This window comes from Rhododendron vialii, chromosome 5a, assembly GCF_030253575.1.
Source record: "Rhododendron vialii isolate Sample 1 chromosome 5a, ASM3025357v1".
Lineage (NCBI taxonomy): Eukaryota > Viridiplantae > Streptophyta > Magnoliopsida > Ericales > Ericaceae > Rhododendron > Rhododendron vialii.
In genome coordinates, this window is record NC_080561.1 from 7,067,984 (window position 1) to 7,087,902 (window position 19,919).

At 39.7% G+C, this 19,919-nt stretch overlaps 2 protein-coding genes and 1 long non-coding RNA gene across 6 annotated transcripts in view; 1 reads left to right on the forward strand and 2 right to left on the reverse strand.

Moving 5' to 3' along the window:
* Positions 1-3,436, forward strand: part of LOC131326976 (uncharacterized) — a 26,960-nt gene extending 23,524 nt beyond the window's left edge. Inside the window, exon 2 of the long non-coding RNA XR_009200140.1 lies at positions 3,246-3,436. This is a non-coding gene — a long non-coding RNA (uncharacterized LOC131326976). The remainder of the gene's footprint in view (positions 1-3,245) is intronic.
* Positions 1-19,919, reverse strand: part of LOC131326967 (uncharacterized) — a 145,411-nt gene that overhangs the window by 19,599 nt on the left and 105,893 nt on the right. The gene's annotated exons all lie outside the window — the stretch shown is intronic.
* LOC131326969 (uncharacterized) lies at positions 2,933-16,732 on the reverse strand. 2 transcript variants are annotated; one of them, XM_058359906.1, is made up of 8 exons: positions 15,862-16,732; positions 14,554-15,042; positions 10,497-10,634; positions 10,306-10,398; positions 9,034-9,081; positions 8,510-8,964; positions 3,966-4,598; positions 2,933-3,513 (listed from the first exon to the last, which is right to left on the reverse strand). In XM_058359906.1, the coding sequence occupies exons 1-7, from the start codon at positions 16,613-16,615 to the stop codon at positions 3,984-3,986; spliced, it is 2,592 nt and encodes an 863-aa protein (XP_058215889.1). In that variant the 5' UTR covers positions 16,616-16,732; the 3' UTR covers positions 2,933-3,513; positions 3,966-3,983. The 2 variants fall into 2 exon arrangements, with proteins under 2 accessions (XP_058215889.1, XP_058215890.1); XM_058359907.1 differs by having other exon boundaries at positions 8,510-8,835; positions 15,862-16,731.

The window sequence follows — 19,919 nt, forward strand, 5'->3', positions numbered from 1 at the left end:
ATTAGCTAATGGAATGCTCGCAGAACATTTGAAATTACTCCCTCCATCGCAAATTAAATAGCTACTGTAAGATGGACTCGGCCCTGCCAAGCGCCTGTCGAGCACATCGTTGTCAAGATAGGCAGTCCAGACTGTTGCCTGGCAGCATCTTCCAATCCCTGTAAGAAATAGCAGCCCTTTAATGGGATACCACAATAGAGTTACACATACAACCTAGAAGCTTAAATTATTAGTAATGGAAGTTCTTAAAAAAAAATTCCTAAATAGGCCCGGACCTAAGCCCTTAGCCCCGATATTTAGGGGTCACGGGCTGGGCTGGGCTGGACCTAGTTTTTTTAACATTGGGTGGGCCCGGTCCGACCCATTTTTTGTGGAGCCTGATGGGCTTGGACTAGGCTAGCCCAAGCCCAATCATTTGTGAGCCGGACTAGGGTGTAAAGCAAACGAGGCGAGCCCCTACCAAGCCGAGCTTGGCTAATGAATCTCTTTAAACGAGCCGAGTCTCTACAAACGAGCCCAGCTTTTGTGAGCCAAGTCAAACTTTTGAGTGTCGAGCTACAGGCTTGTTCAGTAAACGAGCCCAAAACTCGAGTTCGAACTCGGCTCAGTTACTAAACAAGCCGAGCCACGAACTGCTAACAGCTTGGTTCGTTTGCATCTCTACTACTTATTACCTTGACATTTTTTTTTTGAAGTCGACATTTTTTTTTTTAAGTCCGCCAAAATTCTGCTGTTTGTTTCCTGCCTAGCTGCCTAGTCCATCTTCCTGATTCTTAGGAATTGTTTGTTTAGTTCAATAATCGTCATTGTGCCTAGACAGTTTCTTTTAACTAGAGATAAAAGGAGATAAGTCTCCCATGCACAGTATCATTAACCCTTCATTCCTAGCTCTTAAATTCCCTCCAATTTCGTCATTTTCGATTGTGGGCCCTCTTTTAAAAAAGTTTTTTTTATAAACATAATTGTCCAGTCTAGTTTAATTTGAGAGACCAATTCCACTGTCCAATAGTCAGGTGTGGACTGACAGGTTCCAAACCCGAGAACTTTGAAGGAGGGAGCAAATCCCTAAATCTGCGATGGCCACTAGGCCAACCCTTGGGCCTTGGGGTTCTCTTTTAAAGGTAGTTGACGGTCTATTTAACTCATTCATAGAATCTGTCAAATTTCTTGGCCATTGGTGGTTGATTTAAGTTTTTGTTTTTCCGCCTGGATGATTTTCAATTTGAAGTAGGACTATTGGTTCTTATACATATTAAAAAAAGACGTATCGATTTATGTCGTACCTTTAATCTGGATTTGAACTGATCAAGGTTAGTTGGTGGATTTTATAATGCACTGCTGTTGTTTGTTTTAATTGCTCAGAGACAGATTGATGAAATTTTTTTTTTGGTTAAATGGGTGAGCGTTATACGAGAAATGAGGAGAGCAACTAGGGCTGCAAAATGATTTATTATTGATCCGATTAGTGTTTTCTTGACATTTTGCAACTAGGGCTGCAGAACGATTTGTGTTTTCTTGACATTTTATCCTCCTGCCACAAATTTCGCCAGGTATCCTTGATCCTAGGACAGTCGAAGGGAATAAATTGATTGGACTACGTCGATGAAAGATGGAAGTGGAAATAGTCCTACAAAGCAAAAGAAAAGATTGTGTCTGGTGGCTTTAACAGAGTGAAGCGTTGAGCCTTCAGTCTTGAAATCATAACAATTTGGTTCATAACCCGATACGTGTGGGAGTCATTGAAGTCTCCTAAGGATTTTGATGTTTGTTTCCTGTCATAATAAGAGCGCAAAGCTGCCTTGGCCATCTTCTTTATTCTTATGAATTGTTTGTTTATCTTGATAATCCTCGTTGTGCGAAGAGAATATATTATAATGCATACTTTGTAGTTACTCTCTGTCAACTGTCAAGAACACGTTTACTTTTGCAATGTGAGAGGAAACTCTGGTTTTACATGTGTGGGCGGGGGACGGTATTTTGAGCAGTTTGGCAATGTGGTTACTTTTGGAATTGCCTTAACATAGTTTAAGAAAACAGTGTCTTCAATCAAGAATTTATTGATTATATCTTACTATATCAGATTGAGGAGAAAGTGCATTAATAATACATGATGTATGAAGACGATGGCATTGCAGTACACAATTGATAGAAGTGAACAGAAGATGGAAAAGGAAGCAGAAGCCAATTCGAGATTCTTTGAAAGCAGCTCACTGCTGAAATGGCCACAGATTAAAGAGTGAATTGAGCTGGTTCACACATTGCAGCCAAGGAGAGCCAGCAAAAGAGAACAGCCACTGGAAACACAGCATCTGAATATTGTGAGTATTGCATACAAACTCCACCGTGTTTTCTAGACATTGTCGATATTTGATTCGCTTTAGGTGCAAATAGAGTTACTTGCGTTGTGTGTGATGTATTGACGCTTCTTAATCCAGTGATTGGCTAAATAAAAACCACTGTAGTATACATTTGGCTTAGAGATCTAGTGTGCGAAATTTCAAATAAACGAGGGCGATGTAACATCATTTGCTGCTACTCTAGCTGCATTTTGGATAATTTCTTCCCATTGAGATGTACAGTGACTTTTCTTTATCAATCCTATCATATAATGTTTCCACGGGGTTGAATGCGAACTTGGGAAAATGACGTAGAACTGGGATGGTAAGTGGTCCAAAATGCTGTAGGGCACGTTAAGCACTGTCGCTAGGTGATGTAATATTTAACTAAAGAACGTTCACTAAGAATACTAAGGATGGTAATACTATAGTTTCTTCATAGTTAGTAAAATACTAATGCAAACAATAACCAAACCAAACCGAACATTTAGTCCCGATCAATTGGGGTCAACTACATGAAAAAATTGTTACAGAGCAAGAGCACATTATTGTTGAAAATTAAGTTTTAGGAAAAAACGTGGAACCAAGAGGATCACTTCCTTGAATATTTTCTGAAGATTCCCAGAAAATTTCTAAATATTTTTTGAAACTATGTATAAATGAAAGTCTAGGGAAAATATAGTTTCCTCCCCCTCAAAGAGAGACCAGTTATGCCCTTAACTTAAACATCCCTCAATCGTAGGGACTTGTTCCTTTCATAAATGAACACAATGTCTATATCTCTACAAATCACCTCATAACCGGCCGGGTGCAAACTCTTCCTCATACTGTACAGTGACAGACATACTTCAAGCTCAGCTAGCAGCAGAAATGTCTTGAAAAAACTACCCAAATATATTTTGTTGACAGCGAAAAGAAGCTAATCTAAGCTTGATGACCGGCTCCATCTTCCTTTCAAGTATTCTTCCGAGGAAGTTCCGCTGCTTTGCTCCCCACTGCTGAGCGATGGGGAGGTGTCTTCTGTGTCAAGCAATGCAAGGATCAAATGAGTCTGCACTTGAATGGTGATAAACTTCATCGTCAGTATTTTCCTTGCTTTCTGTACCTTTCTTCAATCTTCAAACTGGGATTTTAAAAATTCCTCTACATCTTTCTCCCCTTTTAAGATTCTTAATATCTGTTAAATGGACAACACTCAGTTCAAAGATAATGGACGCAATGAAAGCAACCAATAATATGCAAAACTAATATTAAAGAAACCAAATTTATCAACAAAGACACAAGTGAGGCCATGATTTACATGATTCGGTCAAAGAGACAGGAGGAAGATTAATTCCACCACTGGAAAGGGAACGATTCGAACGAATGCTCCAAAGAGCTACGATTGAGTTTTTCTAGTAGGATAAATCCTTTTTTCCTCTCTCTCCCTCAAAGGCTATTCTTTTTTATTGGCATTAATCAGTACTTACACATTAAGAGACAGCCTTATTTTTGTCAATCAAAAAACAAATGAAGAAAAAACTAGATTGCTTCAATCACCGTAGTGATGTATGATAACAAATGAAGAAACCAGATCATTAACACAACACAGGTGAATAGCTTAAAAGATAAATGCCCAAATCAATTCACCTCATGATTTTCTTCTCTTTAGTGTAGAATGCGATTACTCTGCTTCCTGAATATGCCCGGATAGTAAGTGGATTTGATCATATCAAGGAGTAACGGAAACTGCAACAACACAAACAAGGTGACGGGCACACAGGATAAAACAGCCACAGGAATAACAATCCACGCCTTCTTTTCCCCAAATACGATTTTTAATGTCGCACCAAATGCAACCATCATGGATATAATGGAGAGGAATAGAGTCACCAGCCCAATAATCAATCTCCTGGGTAAGGAATACCGAAAATCTTGTTCCCCATAGCGAGACGTGAGGATGGACAAGAACATCAACAAGGAAGAGGATGAGGAGAACATGGCGAGTGCATCAAATACGCCGAACAAGGTAAAGGCTCGGTCTCCCAATCTTAGTGGGAGACCACTGTTGCCATTGGAACCCCCTGGGACCGTGATGGCGGCCGCAAATACTATTGTCGTGATCAAGGCCGCCACGATAGAGCAGGAATTGGCGGTGTCTTTCATCCACTGTTCTCCTTCTTTGACCAAGTCCTTGTGTGTGTCTGTGAATACTTCTTGAGGGGTTTTTCCGTCTGCGTTCATGTGTTCTTTGGCTTGGGGCAGTATGAAATTTCCTACTTCCTGCATTTAGAAGTGGATGAATTAGGAATGAGAAAGAACTATTTATTTTATTGGAGTTAGGAATGCACCGTTAACAACACCATTCTTTTGAAAGAAGAAGTCTTCGTCCATTAACATTTAAAAGATATCGGCCATTCTCAACAAGAAAGAAAAAAGACTGGAATACTTCTATATATAGCCCTTGTGGTTTGAGTCATGTGTGGATCACTCATGTTATGGGAAAATTGTCACATAACATCATATTATTCGAGGACCAACATACAAGGTTAAATTTCTTGATCTAAATCATCGTCAAATACTAATGCATAAATGAAGTTTACAATGAGATGAATTCAGTTCTACAAAGACTCTATAATGTGAATTGGAGTGCTTGAATATGGTTTATTTTGAGCGTTTGGTTGTTACTTGTTAGTATAGGGGCCTTTTGGCTTGTTGCATGTGGTGGTTTGTGTTGGTGTTTCAATTTTTTTGGTGTAGCTTTTCGATGTTTTGGTGTTTTTTGGATTGGCTTCTTATCAACTTAGGTTGTTGTAGAAGCTGAGGTTTGGTGGTGTGTTCCCTTTGTTTGGGCATATCTCTTTTGCCTCATTTGCTTTCGTCTTCATCATTTTTTCTCACCATAATATTTTCTTTGAGTCAATAAATTTCTTTTGCTGAAAAAAAATGGGAGGCTTAATTATTCGTCCAAGAAGTCTAACAGACTTATGATTTCGTCCTCCCATTTTGAGCTATTTATGAATTCGTCCTCTTACTAGTTTCTATACCCTTAATGCCCTTTTATTGTTATTATATTATATTATATATATAGAGTGTAGAAATTGGGGACGAGATCATAATCCCTTTCGTCCTTGCAAGAATCCCGTTTACTCCAACTACCAGATTTCCAAAATTTTCGGGTGCACATCCTGCAATTCTCATTGTTGATATTAATCGACCATATCCATCTTAAACGGAACCCATCCATTCGATTTTGGAGCTCAAATTTTCGAAAAACTCTAGTTGGTATAAACCTAAACGAATCAGAAACCCAATCTCGTCCACCCTCTATTTTTTCGTATACCGGCGGCGCACTACGGCGAATGCGTTCTCCCGTCCTTTCAGAATGGGTTTTTTTTGCGGAAAACTTCGCGACGGCAAAAATCAATCAAGTCGTACGTGGTTGAAGCCAGCGGCGGAGAAGAAGGTGATGAAACCGACATGGCCAGATTTCGTAAGTCTATCCCTTAAACCCCCTTTTGTTCTTCGGTTGTTTTGTTTGGATTTGCCGGTTGGAGCTAGGTTATGCTTGTAAAACTGATTTGTTTATGCCCATTGTGCTAAATTTGTTACTGTGTGTCGCAATAAGGCATGAATTAGTGGGGTAATCGGCTGGATGTCATGATTCAGTGAGATTGAACCCGATATTCATCAATTCATGATTTGGGGTTCCTAATTAAGTTTGTTCCTGTGTGTTCTAATTAAGATTATTGCCGATATTCATGAATTCATGATTTCGTCATGAAGTAGATATGTCATGTTTTCTTAAAAATATCGATTCCTTAAATTGTGGGCGCTACATTTCATGATTTCAATGTTATATTGTTTATGTCATGTTTTTTTAAATTTTGTTCGAAGCTAGATTAGGAACGGTAATGTAACGTTGTAATCGTCATGGTAATGTAACCTTTAAACGTCATGGTAATTTAACCATCTAACTATGTAACGGTTTGAGTAACTCCTTTTTTTTTTTATGGTAATTTAGCCATGTTCTGTGAAACAAGATACATGAAAAGTATGACTTTTTCTTTCCTGGTTGGCCAACTTGAACAATGAATAAAACATGTAAATATGTGGTCAACTGATCATGTTATATTTCTAAAATTATCGATTCCGAATGCTATAGTGTTTATGTCATGTTTTTTTTAACTCGGTTCGAAGTTAGATTAGGAACGGTAATGTAACGTTATAATTGATATGGTAATGTAACCATGTAACGCCATGGTAATTTAATCATGTAACGGTTTGATTATGTCATGTTATTTCTGGTTTTGATGCTAATTTAGCCATTTTTCTTGAAATAAGATCAGTGGGAAATATGACTTTTTGTAGTCTAGTTGGCCAACTTGATCAATGAATAAGTCATGCAAATATGTGGTCAGCTTATCATGTTATATTCACCAATGACATTTTGGATGCTATATAAACCGTGTTGCATGAAGTAAATTTGACAACCTGAATTTATTGTCAAGTGATGCTAGTAGGTGGTAAATTGGCCATTTTATATTGGCCAAGACTAGTGTACTTGAAAAGAAGCCAATAATTATTTGTTAGTGTTTTATAAAACATGGTCACTTTATGATGTACGTTTTTAACATGGCCACTGTATCATGTCTGGTTGACCTAATGGATTGTCCAACATTATTTTAGGAGTTAGGGGAGCTAGGTTGAAACAAAGAGCAGTGGATCTAGATGATGCAATAGTTGAAGATACGCCACCTTCGAAGATAAAAGGTATGAGACCACAAGAAAATCATGATGTGGAAGGGTCCTCGAAGATTCGCACAAGATTTGGGAGTGTAGCACGAGGGCTTAAGGCCAAACATCCGGCAATACTATAAGAATGAAGATATCGCGTCGAAACTACGGAAAGCAGCATGCCAAAGCATGCGGTCACTAATAGTTAAAGCATTCCTAAGTGATGTTTAACATTTGTGGAGTTCGGATGCTGGTACCTGGTATTCCTGATGTTGATTTTGCTAACTTGGCGAAGATAGGATGACGTTACTAGTTTTTGGAACCCTTCGTTTGGGTTTTTTGGGTGTCTACTGTTTTTTTTAGAGTTCTGGTACTGCTTGCTAAAATATAATTAGTTGGTTGGATGATATTATCATATTTTGCAGGTACCGAGTTGGAGTGTCCAAGCACTTTTGAGTGGAAGCTTTTCAATTGGTATATTATAAGCTTCTGGTGGTTTTGGGCAATTGGTTCCCCATTATTTAGATTGCAATACATAATGTAATCTTTTGATTGTGGGCATTTAGAATGTAACGAAAAATTGACCACTGATATGGTAAACTGATCATGAATTATGCTTGGATCTGGGTAAATTATCAAGCATGGATAATTTACCACCAAAACTTGTATTGGCCAACGTTTCAAAGTCCATTAATATTATGCAATGTAGAATGCAGAAAGACGATCGTTTGGAGTAAGGTAAGACTAAACTACCAGATGTGGGACCTTAAATACCGGGAAAAGCTTACGTTATCATCCGAAATAAATGGAACTGAGAAATCAGTGGGATTGTTGGAAATTTGAAATTTTAAAAATAATCATCTCTTCCCCTGTTGTATCTCAATTCTAAACAGTTTTCATCCATAGATTTAGGAAACAGTTTCATCCGCAACCCCTCCCCCCCTCTTATGTTTAATATCTATATATAAAATAGAATAAAGGGTAATAATGGTAATTCACATAATGCAAGGATGAAAACATAAGCATGAAAAAAGAGTGGGATGAATTCTTACATGGCATGGATAAAGAGGATGAATATTTAAATATTTCAAAAAAAATTGATTCGTAGATGTCCATGAATATCTTAACTTCGATTTTTGTGTTCTTTACTTTCTTTTTTTTTACTGGTTGAATCGAGAAAGTAAAACATTTAGATCAATTTGAAAGTCTTAAAAGCAAGTTTAAAAAGCACACACTTTCCAACTTATACTTATACTTGTCCTTGTTGATTTTCTTTTTTACTTTTGAATTTTGATCAATTTTTTTATTTATCTTTTCTGGACGAGTTGAAAAAGTATGAAAAGAAAAAATCTAAATAGCAAACAAAAAAAGTACAAAAAAGACATAAAAACAATTCAATTTCTTCACATAGAATAAACATACTCTATTATGTCCCGAAAGTTAAAAGTATTAATTACCTCAAACCACTGTAACTCACGCTGCATCTGTAGAGCCGCACCAGGAGCACTTGCTCGAAGCAAGAGCTGCTGCTGCAGTGCCAAGTTCCCAGCCGAGTGCAGCGCGTTATTTGTCGACGCATCTGGCATCGACAAAAACGCACGCGCACGCCGGTCCTCCTCCATTTGATAGATGAGGTTGAAAACGTTCTCCCGACGGTACACGATCGCGAGGTGGAATAGGGACTGATCCCTCTCGCTCCTCAAGTGAATTGCGCTTGGGAACGACTCTAAAATCTCCTCCACAATCTCATGGATCCCCAGGCACGTCGCGTTCCTCAGCGGCTCTGTGAAGATTTTCGCAGCATTCGGGAAGTCGGTTTTCACTACCTCCTCGCAAAGGCATTTGACAAGATTGAGTGCTTGGTGGTGCATCAATTTGGTCTCCCGAAGGGATTTAATGGAATTGAAAGGGTCTGCACTTGAAAGGAATCAAGACTGATTCTGCATATATATATGCGAACGTAGGTATAGTGAATCCTTACCAAGTTTTTCGGCGACATCCCAAAACAGTGCAGTCAACTTTTGCTTCACTGCATGACAAATTTTTTGAAATCAGACAATAGAAATATAGAAAGTTAGTCGTATTAACGGGAGTCGAGCACCGCTTCAATGAGGACTTGAACTCAGAATCTATCCCTCAAGAGGGAGAATAAGAAACCAACCACACTAAGTGGCCTTCCTTCACTAGACTGGTTACTCCACCTAGTGGCAACTCCAAGAATTATTTTTCATGGGGTCATTAATTTGTGAATTTAAACTTCAATTGCTTTACATCAAATAGTTTTACATTAATCGACAAATAATCTCTATTTCCAATAACTCAATAAAAAAAATTAATTTCTACGTATGCAGATTCTGTATATTTGTGTTAATTGGCAACACTCTCCCATTCAATATTATAATCGCTAGCTTCTAACTGAGTGGAATCCCATCAATGCATACTACTCTGACCCCACACCTGACCCCACACCTTACATGTTGGCGTCGCCAATGACTCCACCCAAGTTTTAGAAGAGTGATATTAACCCAACATTTTGCACAATAATATACACAACATGCTTAGGAATATGTATAAGCAAGAAGCATATATAAACAAGTATTGAACATACATTGTATTAGACTTTTTTTTTATAAAACAAACGTACAAAACATATTTAAGGCTTACAGTGTCTTTATGTGTCCCTCCCCCGCCCCCCACCCCAAAAAAAAAAATTAAAAAAAAAAAAAATTAATGGACACCCTACATGGCGTGTTTCATATGTATTTAATTTGTCTTATCTCCTGCATGTCCCTGTGTGGAACAACAAGACATGCTACCTCTAGGAGTGTTGGTGCTTCATAGTTTGTCGTTATTTTCGAAATCGAAGTATGTTGTTTGTTGCTCTTGGTTACACAGTATTGGAAGGAAAATGATAATGCCAAAACTGTTTTTGTTTGTGCCAAAACTGTAGTGCATAAAAGCCTGCTTATACACTACGTACAGTTTTGGAGGCTTTTATGCACTACAGTTCTGGCACAAACAAACACAATTTTGGCATTAGCAATACCTTGTTGGAATATTTTATTGAATACCTTTCAGGACTACCGAATAACTTGTCTCCAAATTTGGTTAGGAAAGGGGTTTAGAGTCCAAATTTCCATATGAATAAGCCGTTGATGCTCTTTTTCACATGAGCTAGTCCCAGGTTAATTTCGCAAGTTCTAAAATGCAACAATTACAAATGGTTGAAGGAAATTAGTGGTTCAAGTCTTACCATAAATCATAGCAGAAACTACGCACTTGGCAGGATTCTCAATGTCCCTTTCTTGAGGGTGGTTTGCAATGTCTTCCATTTTTAAAGGAATGCCTACATGACAATTGACATCACAAAGTATTATTTGACCCTATCATAGATCGAGCGCATAGTCTGTATATGCCATAGTTTCTCAAAATGAAGAGACTAACCAGAATAGATTAAGTGCTGCAAGATGTTCAAGCTGGTTCCACTAAGGAACGAAGTGCGCTTTTGAGTGATTACCACCAATGGGGAGGGTTCCATGGATGCTAGCTTTCGGTTTTGCTGAAGAAATGTTAAAGCAATGTCTGTCCAATTATATCAAGTGGAAAACACACGTTAAATAATTAATTTTTTCATTCTTTAAACGCCAACAAATATACGCATTTCCTTTTGTTTCACAAGAACTAAGGGGTTAATTACCTATATTTCCCTTCGACTTTCACTCGAATTCCACTTCAGCCCTTCGCCTTTCAATTTGAACAAAACTGATCTTCCACTTTTGGATTGAGTTTCAATGTTGCCCCTCCCTGGCATTCCGTCCAATTTTTGGACGAAAAATACGCATGTAATTGGCACGTGACCTATTTAGAAGGGTTTATATGACATTTCTCTCATATCCTACTTCCCCAAAGAAAACCCAACCTTTATAATTTCCAATTAGCTTTTTCCCCTTCTGTACACCCTAATGTATCTACCAACCTCGAACCCAAACCACAACTAGATCAATAGGAAGATGATGACAAAGAGCTTTGGATGAAGCAATGTCTACATCTGGAAGACGACATAACCCTAGTATTTATTTATTTCTTTGTTTTACAGTTAAAAAAATGAAATTAGTGAACGTAGAAACGATACTATTTGGTCCTTTTGCATTTTCAACGAGACACACCACTTTCCATGCTGCACAAAGCTTTGGCCTTTGTTTATTCAAATTTGGGGGTGAGGGTTCCTTTTTTCATTGTTTACTATTCCATGCACGAGTTCCTTTTTTGTTTTTATCTTTGTTTTTTTTGTCCTTGTTCGTGACTCTGTGGTCCTTTCTAGAATGTTAATGTAGTGATCGATGAATTTTTTAGTATCCAGATTTTCCATGGGGGTAAGTTCGTAAACATACCTAGAATTAGGTATGAGGGAGGGAGCTCTATGTATGTTGATGACTGCCACCCTAATAAATTCTCTATGATAGAAGTTGTTGATATTGTCGAGAAACTGGGGTACACGGGTATGATAAACTATTACTATGTGATGACTGAGAAAATTGTAAAACTTATGTTAAAGATGTTATTGAATGACACTAATGTAATGAATATGATTGCACAACTTCCCCCCGCGTAGGTTAGTTGATATATATATATATATAGATGATAAGCACCCAATAATGCATATTGTTGGTGCTTAAGTTCTCTAGTATGTTGTGTTTGTACATATATGTTGTCGTTTTTATGCGATATTGCACGTAAGGTTTGTTTGAGGATGTTTTAGGTAAAACGTGCTAATAAGGCGTGTTTGAGCGCCAAAGGATGTATCGAGGTGCAGCCAAGTGTCCAAGTGCCCGCCAGTACCCATTTCTTTGCTAGCGGAACCTAATGGTACCTCAAGAAGCCCCGGAGGCCACTCGGTGGTCAAGTTGGCGTGGATCGTGCCAAATGCATCAAGGATGGCCCTCGAGGGTATTCGAGAGACCTAGACCACATGGCACACCTCCGTCAAGTCCCGTTGATCGAGTATCGAAGTATCGGAGGGCTGTCAGGACATCACAAGAGCTCAAAGGCCAAGTTGCCATGTTTTGCAGTTTTGCAGACAATGGTACCGATATCTCAAAAACATAATACCGATACCTTTGTGCTGAAATAGAAGACAGTTGAGTTGGTACCAATACCTTATTTTTGAAGTACCGGTACCAATGCCCTTCGACCCTAACACCTTTTTGCTGAATTTTTCAACCTTTCATATATGGAAAGTTTCTACTTTAGGCATGTTTTTGGGATATTTTGAGGGTCTTTTTGTCCATTGTAAGGCTGATTTTATAAGCCCTATAAATAGGCTTGTATACCATTTATGGAAAGATGGCCATTAGTTAGTTTTAGGCCTAAGTTTTCTAGTTTTTGCTCTATGTTTCTCCTTAGCTTTGTTTCAAGCTTTTCTTACTTGTCTCCTTCAAGAACACTAGCAAGCATTTGTGTTACGTTAATTTCTCAAGTATTAAAATTGTTCGTGTGGTTTGGATCTTTTATAAAATCTAGTTTATTTTGTTTTTATCGGTGAATCTGTTTTCTTTGCTTAACTCTTTTTCTAGTCTTATTGTTATGAGTGAGTAGTTCATAGGTTTGGTCATGGGGTGAGGTTTACTCTATGACTTAGTGGTCTAAATGGTTTCTCTTAAACTTTAGCTTAATTTCAAGGTTTTGAATGAATTAAACCCATGATGTCTAGTTTTGATCATGGGGTTGGTGGTTTCTTTGATCAATGAAGTTTATCGCCTTATGCTACGAGCTTGATAATCCTACGCATGCGAACGATTCTTTTTCGTCTCTCACCTGCGTTAAATGAGTTCAATTTGAATCAGAGCCTTGAATTAAGTTATAAGTAGTCTTCAGCTTTTAACTCTTCTAGTGGAATCCGGACGGTTTCGGTCCACTCTTGAGTTAGATGAAGAAACCGTTTGACGGCTAAGTCGTGGGTAAAACAATCCCTTTGACTGAACCATCTCTAATCTAGTTTAATTCCAAGTTTAAATTTCGTCATTCAATTCGAAAACCAAAGTTGGACGCTTTAATGCCACAATTCTCTACGCAACTTCTAAACCGAATTCGCTTAAGAAGATTTCTCAGTGGGAACGATTCCGGTCTTACCGGTTATTATGATTTCAACGACTTAACCCTACGCTTGGGGTGTGAACCTTTCTAAGAGGTTAGGTTGCGACGAAGCAATAGAACCCATCAATTCCATTGAAATTTTACAAACCCAAAGCAGCTCATGTCATGGAATAGGATCTACTTTTGAGGATGGGGTTGGACTTGCTAGGATTGGACCTACATAGGTGGAAGATGTAATAGAATTGGTTAAGGAACACATTGATGGTGATGAAACCTCCGACCAAGGTTGGCTAATGTCCAGGACGTTTGAATGCGAGCATGAAGTCCATAATCACGGCGCCTTCTAGCCATGGTCTTGATCCTCACTTACATTCTCTTTAGGTTTGGTGTACTATTACAAAATGCATTGGGTTTGGTGTGGTTTGGATTAATATAACAGAGGAGCTTGGCGAGAAACAGAGGACTGGAAAGGGGAAATTAAAGGAGGGAAAACTCCCTCCAAATAGGGATTGAGGGAGGAATGTCGTATATACCCTTATTAATAGGTCGCGTGCCAATCACAAGCGTACTATTTTCCATCCAAAAATTGGATGGAAGGCTAGGGAGGGGAAACATTGAAACGCAATCAAAAGTGGAAGGTCATTTTTGTTCAAATTGAAAGGCGTAGAACTGAAGTGAAATTCACGTGAAAGTCGAAGGGATATAAAAGTAATTAAGCCAAAATTTTACATAATGTCATTTTGGTCATATATGTCATTTCTAAACACAACTGTGTGGGTCCAAGATGTATTTACTAAAGGGGAATATACATGTATATATATACACATATATATATATATATGTATGTATATGGTTATAACGGGGTTCTCTTAAACCCTCTCAACCCATACGAGATCATTGAAAACACTTTGTATGGCCTAGATTGTGCATTACAACCCTGTACGACACTTCCGCCCTTCAGGATCCCCGGTCCATTGACACCACCAATCTCATTCTGTCTTTTACTAGCTTGGATATCAAGTAAAACAACAAGACTTCTACAATAACAGACATATAAATGATTGTGAGCATGTGTATAGTTGTACATGTACTGTGTGAGTGGGCGTGATTATAGACTCTTTTGGTAAAATAATACTTCGTCCGTCCCAAAAAAGATGGCAATTTTTAGTACTTGTGTCAATTTTATTCCTTATATTTTTTTAACATGAATCTCAAAATATATGCAATATGGATCTTGTTTAATAGCTCTTGATTAGTTTTACAATCCAAAGTTTTCGAATTCATGAAAAATATTATAAAATATTAAAAGATATGACTTATGAGCAATGACAAATGGTATAGATATAAAAAATTGTCAATCTTTTAGGGACGGGAGGAGTAAAATAGAATTAAGGTAAGTATTACTCACCATAAAGTCCACTGGAAGCCAAAGAATGCAATAGTTTAAGACCCGATTCATTCTCCGACAGGTTCGTAGTATGTTTCAACAAGAAATCAACCATCTCCCTATTCCCAAGTCCAGCCGCCACATGCACGGCGAGTGTTCCATACTTGTCCCCAATGTTGGCCAATTCCGAATTCTTCTGCACCAGCCAAACAGCCGCCTCTATGTTGCCTCCATCCACCCCAGCGTGGAGGGCGGTGGCCCCCGATATGTCTTGTTGCGCTACACCCTCCCGCAGCATCTTCTCCATTACCTTCTTCGCGAAGTGGTTTCGCTTAGCCGAACGGACGGCCACGATAAGAGCCGTTTCTAAGCACCACGTTATGGGCTGAAAAACTGCGTCGGGTTCCTGGCCCAAGAATTCGGCGGCGGTGTCCCAATCAGCGGTTAGGACGGCTTTGTGCAACACCATGTACTGGCTTAGAATCTGCCCTCTTTTTTGGTCTGTCCAGTCTATCGGATTTCATGGTTTGAACAAAAGGGAATACTCCGATAAGTGTTTGGTTGATTAGAATGAAACTGGAAAGTTGATTCAATCCAGGTGAGAAAAAAAATACTCCTACAATGAAATGAACGCTGCGTCTAGTTGATTGGTCGAGCTTCTGATGTGTTTATGTGAGATTTCTACCTCGGCCCCATGTAACCTTGGTAAACAAGCATCGAGGTTTGGCTAACTAAGTCAATTGACTTTTTTTTCGTGTTAAATTTTTATGAATTATTAATTTATTTCGGCGAAAGAAATAAAAAAAGTATATTGTCAGAAACCTAATATAGTTTTTATTTTTTATTTTTTTGATTTCTTTTGTCGAGACAAATTAATAATTCGTAAAAATTTGATGCAAAGCGAATAAATACAAAACGTTTTTCGAAAAAAAGAACAAAAAGAAGCCAATTTGGCTTACTTAGCCAAACCTAGTCGGTTTTTTTACCATTTTTAAAATTTGATACACGGTTGAAAAAAAAAAACATTGAGTAAGCACCCCCTTTTGGCTGGTGAGAAAGGAGGGGTAAAGAAATTGAGTCATTTCTTTCCGAATCTCACCATTTTTGATGAGATTGGGTAAGAAAGAAGAAAAATCAATCAAAACATTACTGCATTATTATTATTATTTTTTTCTCTATTTCTCACTAAAATGTTCAATCCAAATGAATAATTTCTTAAGAAACCACATCCCTTTCCTTTATTTTCTCATGAAATCACTTCATTCAAATGGGCTTTTAATCAGAACGTAGTCAACCTTAAACCCGAGAATGTGAGGGTAAAGAATTTACCAATTAGTTCAAGTTGAGAGAGTTGAAAAGGTGGGGTAAGTATTTTCTTGAGCTTAATCCAAACCTCTCGAGCAGTTACCAAATGCATCACTTGTAGCAGTATTTCCTCTGTCAGCATCGCTAGTATCCATCCCCTTACTAGACCGTCTGATCTCTTCCACCCCGTGTATATACGCTCCTCCTCCCGGCGCTCCTGCTTCCGCTTCTCCCGACGCTCCCGCTCCCAATCCCACTGCTTCCGACGCTCCCTCTCCCGATCCCACTCCTGCTGACGTTCCTGCTCCTCCCGACTCTTCCAGTCCTCCCCCCACTCCCGCTTCCAGTTCTCTCGACGCTCCTGCTCCCTCTCCCGCTCCCGCTCTCCTTCCGGACGCTCCTGCTCCCACTCCCGCACACGCTCCTGCTCCCGCACCAACTCCCCCAGACGCTCCTGCTCCGACTCATTCTCCCAATCACGCTGCTGCGTATGCTTCTGGTCCCATTCGTCCCGACGCATCAGCTCCCTCCTCTCTTCCTCCTCCTCCCGGCGCTTCTCTTCCAAAACCGAAGACTCCGCAAGCGGAGACGGCTTGCTCGGCGGATGAAGGGTGCCGTCGACGAAGCCACTGAGGCGATGGCTCTCGAAGAACGTGAGCATCAGGTTCTTCCACGCGAAGTAGTTCGTCGGGGAGAGCTTTAGGGTGACGGAGTCCGCCACTTTGACGTCCGACGGACATGGAAATGGCTCCCTAGGTTCAGTCCTTTCTTTTTCCATTTTCTGGCTGATGGAGTGAACTCCTTTTGCGTGGTTTCCTTGCCCCAAGGGAGGCAGTCGGGGATGTTGTACGCGTTACAGCTGTGTACGACTTTCAAACGGTGCCGCTTAGGACCATTCTCCAACAAGCTAGCCAGTCGTCGGGGGAATAGAACTCCATAAAATAAAATTACTCCCACGTGCATTACCATTTTTTGCGCAAGAAACTTTTTTTATTCTGGAGATGTGTTCTTTTTAACTCAACTTATTTCTTTATTTTATGTGTTTTATTCGTTTTTTTTTTGAATTTTTGTTAGATTTGAGTGATATTTTAAATTAATTATTCGTATCAACGAAACGACAAGAAGAGTTTAAAAAATATAAAATTGTGACTAGAAACAAAAATAAGTTAACTAAAAATGAAAAAGATATCAAACAATTATTTTATTTATTTAAAGTGTTCGTCTTATTTCGTCCCTAAGAGGCCATGTAAGGAGACCAAATGATAGGGCCACGAGGCCAATCTAACGAGGATGTGTGCAATTAATGTATTTTGGGAGGCCATGCAAGGAGACCAAATGATAGGGTCAAGATGCCAATCCAATGACGATGCGTCACTACAAGAAATTTTGCTTTTCACGGCATTTTATAAATGCCGCTAAAAGTTTAAAAAATGCCGATAAAGAGTATTACCGGCATTTGTCAAGTATTACCGGCATTTATAACAAATGCCGTCTAGGAGTGCGTCGGTAATGGTACAAATGCCGGTAAAGGTCTTTATAAATGCCGGGAATAGATGGACTCATTTGCGGCATTTGTACAAATGCCGGGAAAAATTGTACCATATAAGACAAAATGCCACGTGGGCGCTTGCGTGTCAAGCAAATTTTGTGAAGAATTTGCTTGCCCCAAGATTCGAACTCGTGACCTTTGCCTCGCGCGCGCGTGTAGCTACCAATTAGGTTAGCCACCATATTGGGTTACAATGCACAATAAAAAATATTTATATTATATATTGATTTTTCCTGGCATTTTTTTCAACAAATGCCGGTAATAGTTTGACGGTACTTATTTTGGCGGAAAAATTGACTTTTGCCAGCATTTTTTTGAACAAACGCCGGTAATAATTATTTTTTTCCGGGGTAATAGTGGCTTTTCCGGCATTAATTAAAATGCCGGGAAGAAAAATGCCGGGAATGGCCATTTTTCTTGTAGTGCGTGCAATTAATGTATTTTGGGAGGCCATGCAAGGAGACCAAATGATAGGGCCAAGAGGCCAATCTAATGAGGATGCGTGCAATTAATTGTAGGGAGGTATTCCCGAGCAGGTACATTTAGTTATCGAACACGTGATGTCTAGGAACACGTGGTAAATACGACTAGACTTACCGCCGAGTAGTTCGGTGAACAGCGATATGGACCAGTGATATGAGAAGTCATGGCTATAAATAGACTGTTCGGTTATGATACAGCCGAACAGATGATGTAAAGAACCTAGCACGTGATACGAGTGATCACGGGTTGAAAGCAATGCAATCGATATCCGAATAAATGGTACGTGGGACCATAGTTTGAATATAGACAGGACAGTCATCATGCTAAAACAAGTGTTCGGCAATATGGACCAGTGACATGAGAAGTCAATGGTCCAGGAAGGTTGTACGGGCTCAAGGACCAGTTACATGTGAGTTAACTGGTCCAAGACGTCTGTTCGGCTATGAGACGGCCGAACAAAGATGGAACTCCAATCGAGAGTAGGAGCAGAGAGAATACTCTGGAAGATTCCAGAATAGTCATGTCTCATATAGGGATAAAGATCCCAAGAATATAGGATCTGAGAAAGATACCCAACGAGTATGGGATGTTCGGCTCTTAAAGGAAAAGAATCCTAAAAGGACTCTTTTCCATAAACTGATAAAGGAAACGAGACTCCTTGATATCCTGGGTTTCCTATACGAGTTAGGAATCCTATGGCAATAAGGATGCTTGGACAGCAAGCATCCATAAATCTATAAATATGAGGAAAACCTAGAGGTGAGAGGTACGCAATACTGCATTATTATTGCTTTCCTACTGATAATTAGGGCTGAGTTTTCTAGTACGTGATACTAACAAAAGCATCGGAGGGCCTTTGCCACGAGAGGCAAAGGTGCACTCACCCCCTGTCTATTTTGCAGATTAGGGTTCAGACGTCGAGCTAGGGTTCCGGTGAAGAGGCACGAATAAGCCGTTGCAATCCAGTTGATCCGAAGCGTCAATTGTTTTCATCCCCCTACAATTGGCGCCGTCTGTGGGAAACGAACAGATTTTTTTGAAGAAAGTAATCATGACGGAAGAAAATCCAGTCACACCGTTTAGTCCAAAGGACCAGTTGGGTGGAGGAAGAGATAAATCTCCACCAGGTGCTCCGAGAAAGCCCACTGGTAGACATGACAGAGAAAACTCCAAAGAAAAAGGAGACAAAACTGCTACTGGTTCCACAAGAAGGAGCAAGTCTCATCGACGAGAGGAGTCAGATACTCGTTCAAAGAGTATACACAACGATGATGACGTCCTTGATAAAAAAAGAAGAGAAATCGAGGAATATGCTCGTTTAATAAGAAAACGAGAGTACGAGATACGAGAGTTGCAGAAGGTACGAGAGCACCCCGAGGATTCTGGACTCTCTCGACGGAATTCCCAAAGGGACGGACGGGCCCTGGTGATTCATGAACAGACTCATTCACGCAGAAGGGGGAGTAGAAGTCCTGTTATAGGGCGTCATAAGGCTTCTCCACGAAAAAGGGGAAGAAGAAGTAGAAGCCGAACACCAGAGAAAAAGACTTCTTCACGAAAAAGGAGAAGCAGAGATCGAAGCTCTACCCCCGAGGAAGAGGATACGAGAAAGCATCATCGAGACAGGTACGAGAGACCTGATGCTGATTGGGCCGAAGCTTCAGCCCACAATTTGAAGGAAAAAGAGGATGGGACAATGACTGCACGAGAAGCAGCACGCAAGGCCCTGAGTAATATTGCGGCCTCCCCCTTTACAAGGAGGCTACAAGAAGCGAGATTGCCGAGCAGAGTGAAGCACGGGGCATTCGTACTTTACGAGACAAATACGGATCCCGTGGCTCACATACAGCATTATCAACAGGCCATGTTTATGCATGAGGGGGATGATTCCATCTTGTGCAAGATGTTTCCCTCTAGTCTTGGCAAAGTGGCTTTGTCCTGGTTTCATAAACTGGCCCCACGATCCATACGAGGATGGAGGCAGTTGGCAGAGGAATTCACTGCTCGGTTCTTGACAAGCAGAAAAGCCCCGAAGACTTTTGAAAGTCTT

Excerpts from the sequence above, each read along its gene's own strand:
- LOC131326969 (XM_058359906.1), bottom strand. The coding sequence starts at position 16,615 with ATGGAAAAAGAAAGGACTGAACCTAGGGAGCCATTTCCATGTCCGTCG. Across the intron at positions 10,635-14,553 it reads GGCTTCCAGTGGACTTTATG|ACATTGCTTTAACATTTCTT; the intron begins GTGAGTAATACT and ends ATAATTGGACAG. Across the intron at positions 4,599-8,509 it reads GTGAGTTACAGTGGTTTGAG|GAAGTAGGAAATTTCATACT; the intron begins GTAATTAATACT and ends TTCTAAATGCAG.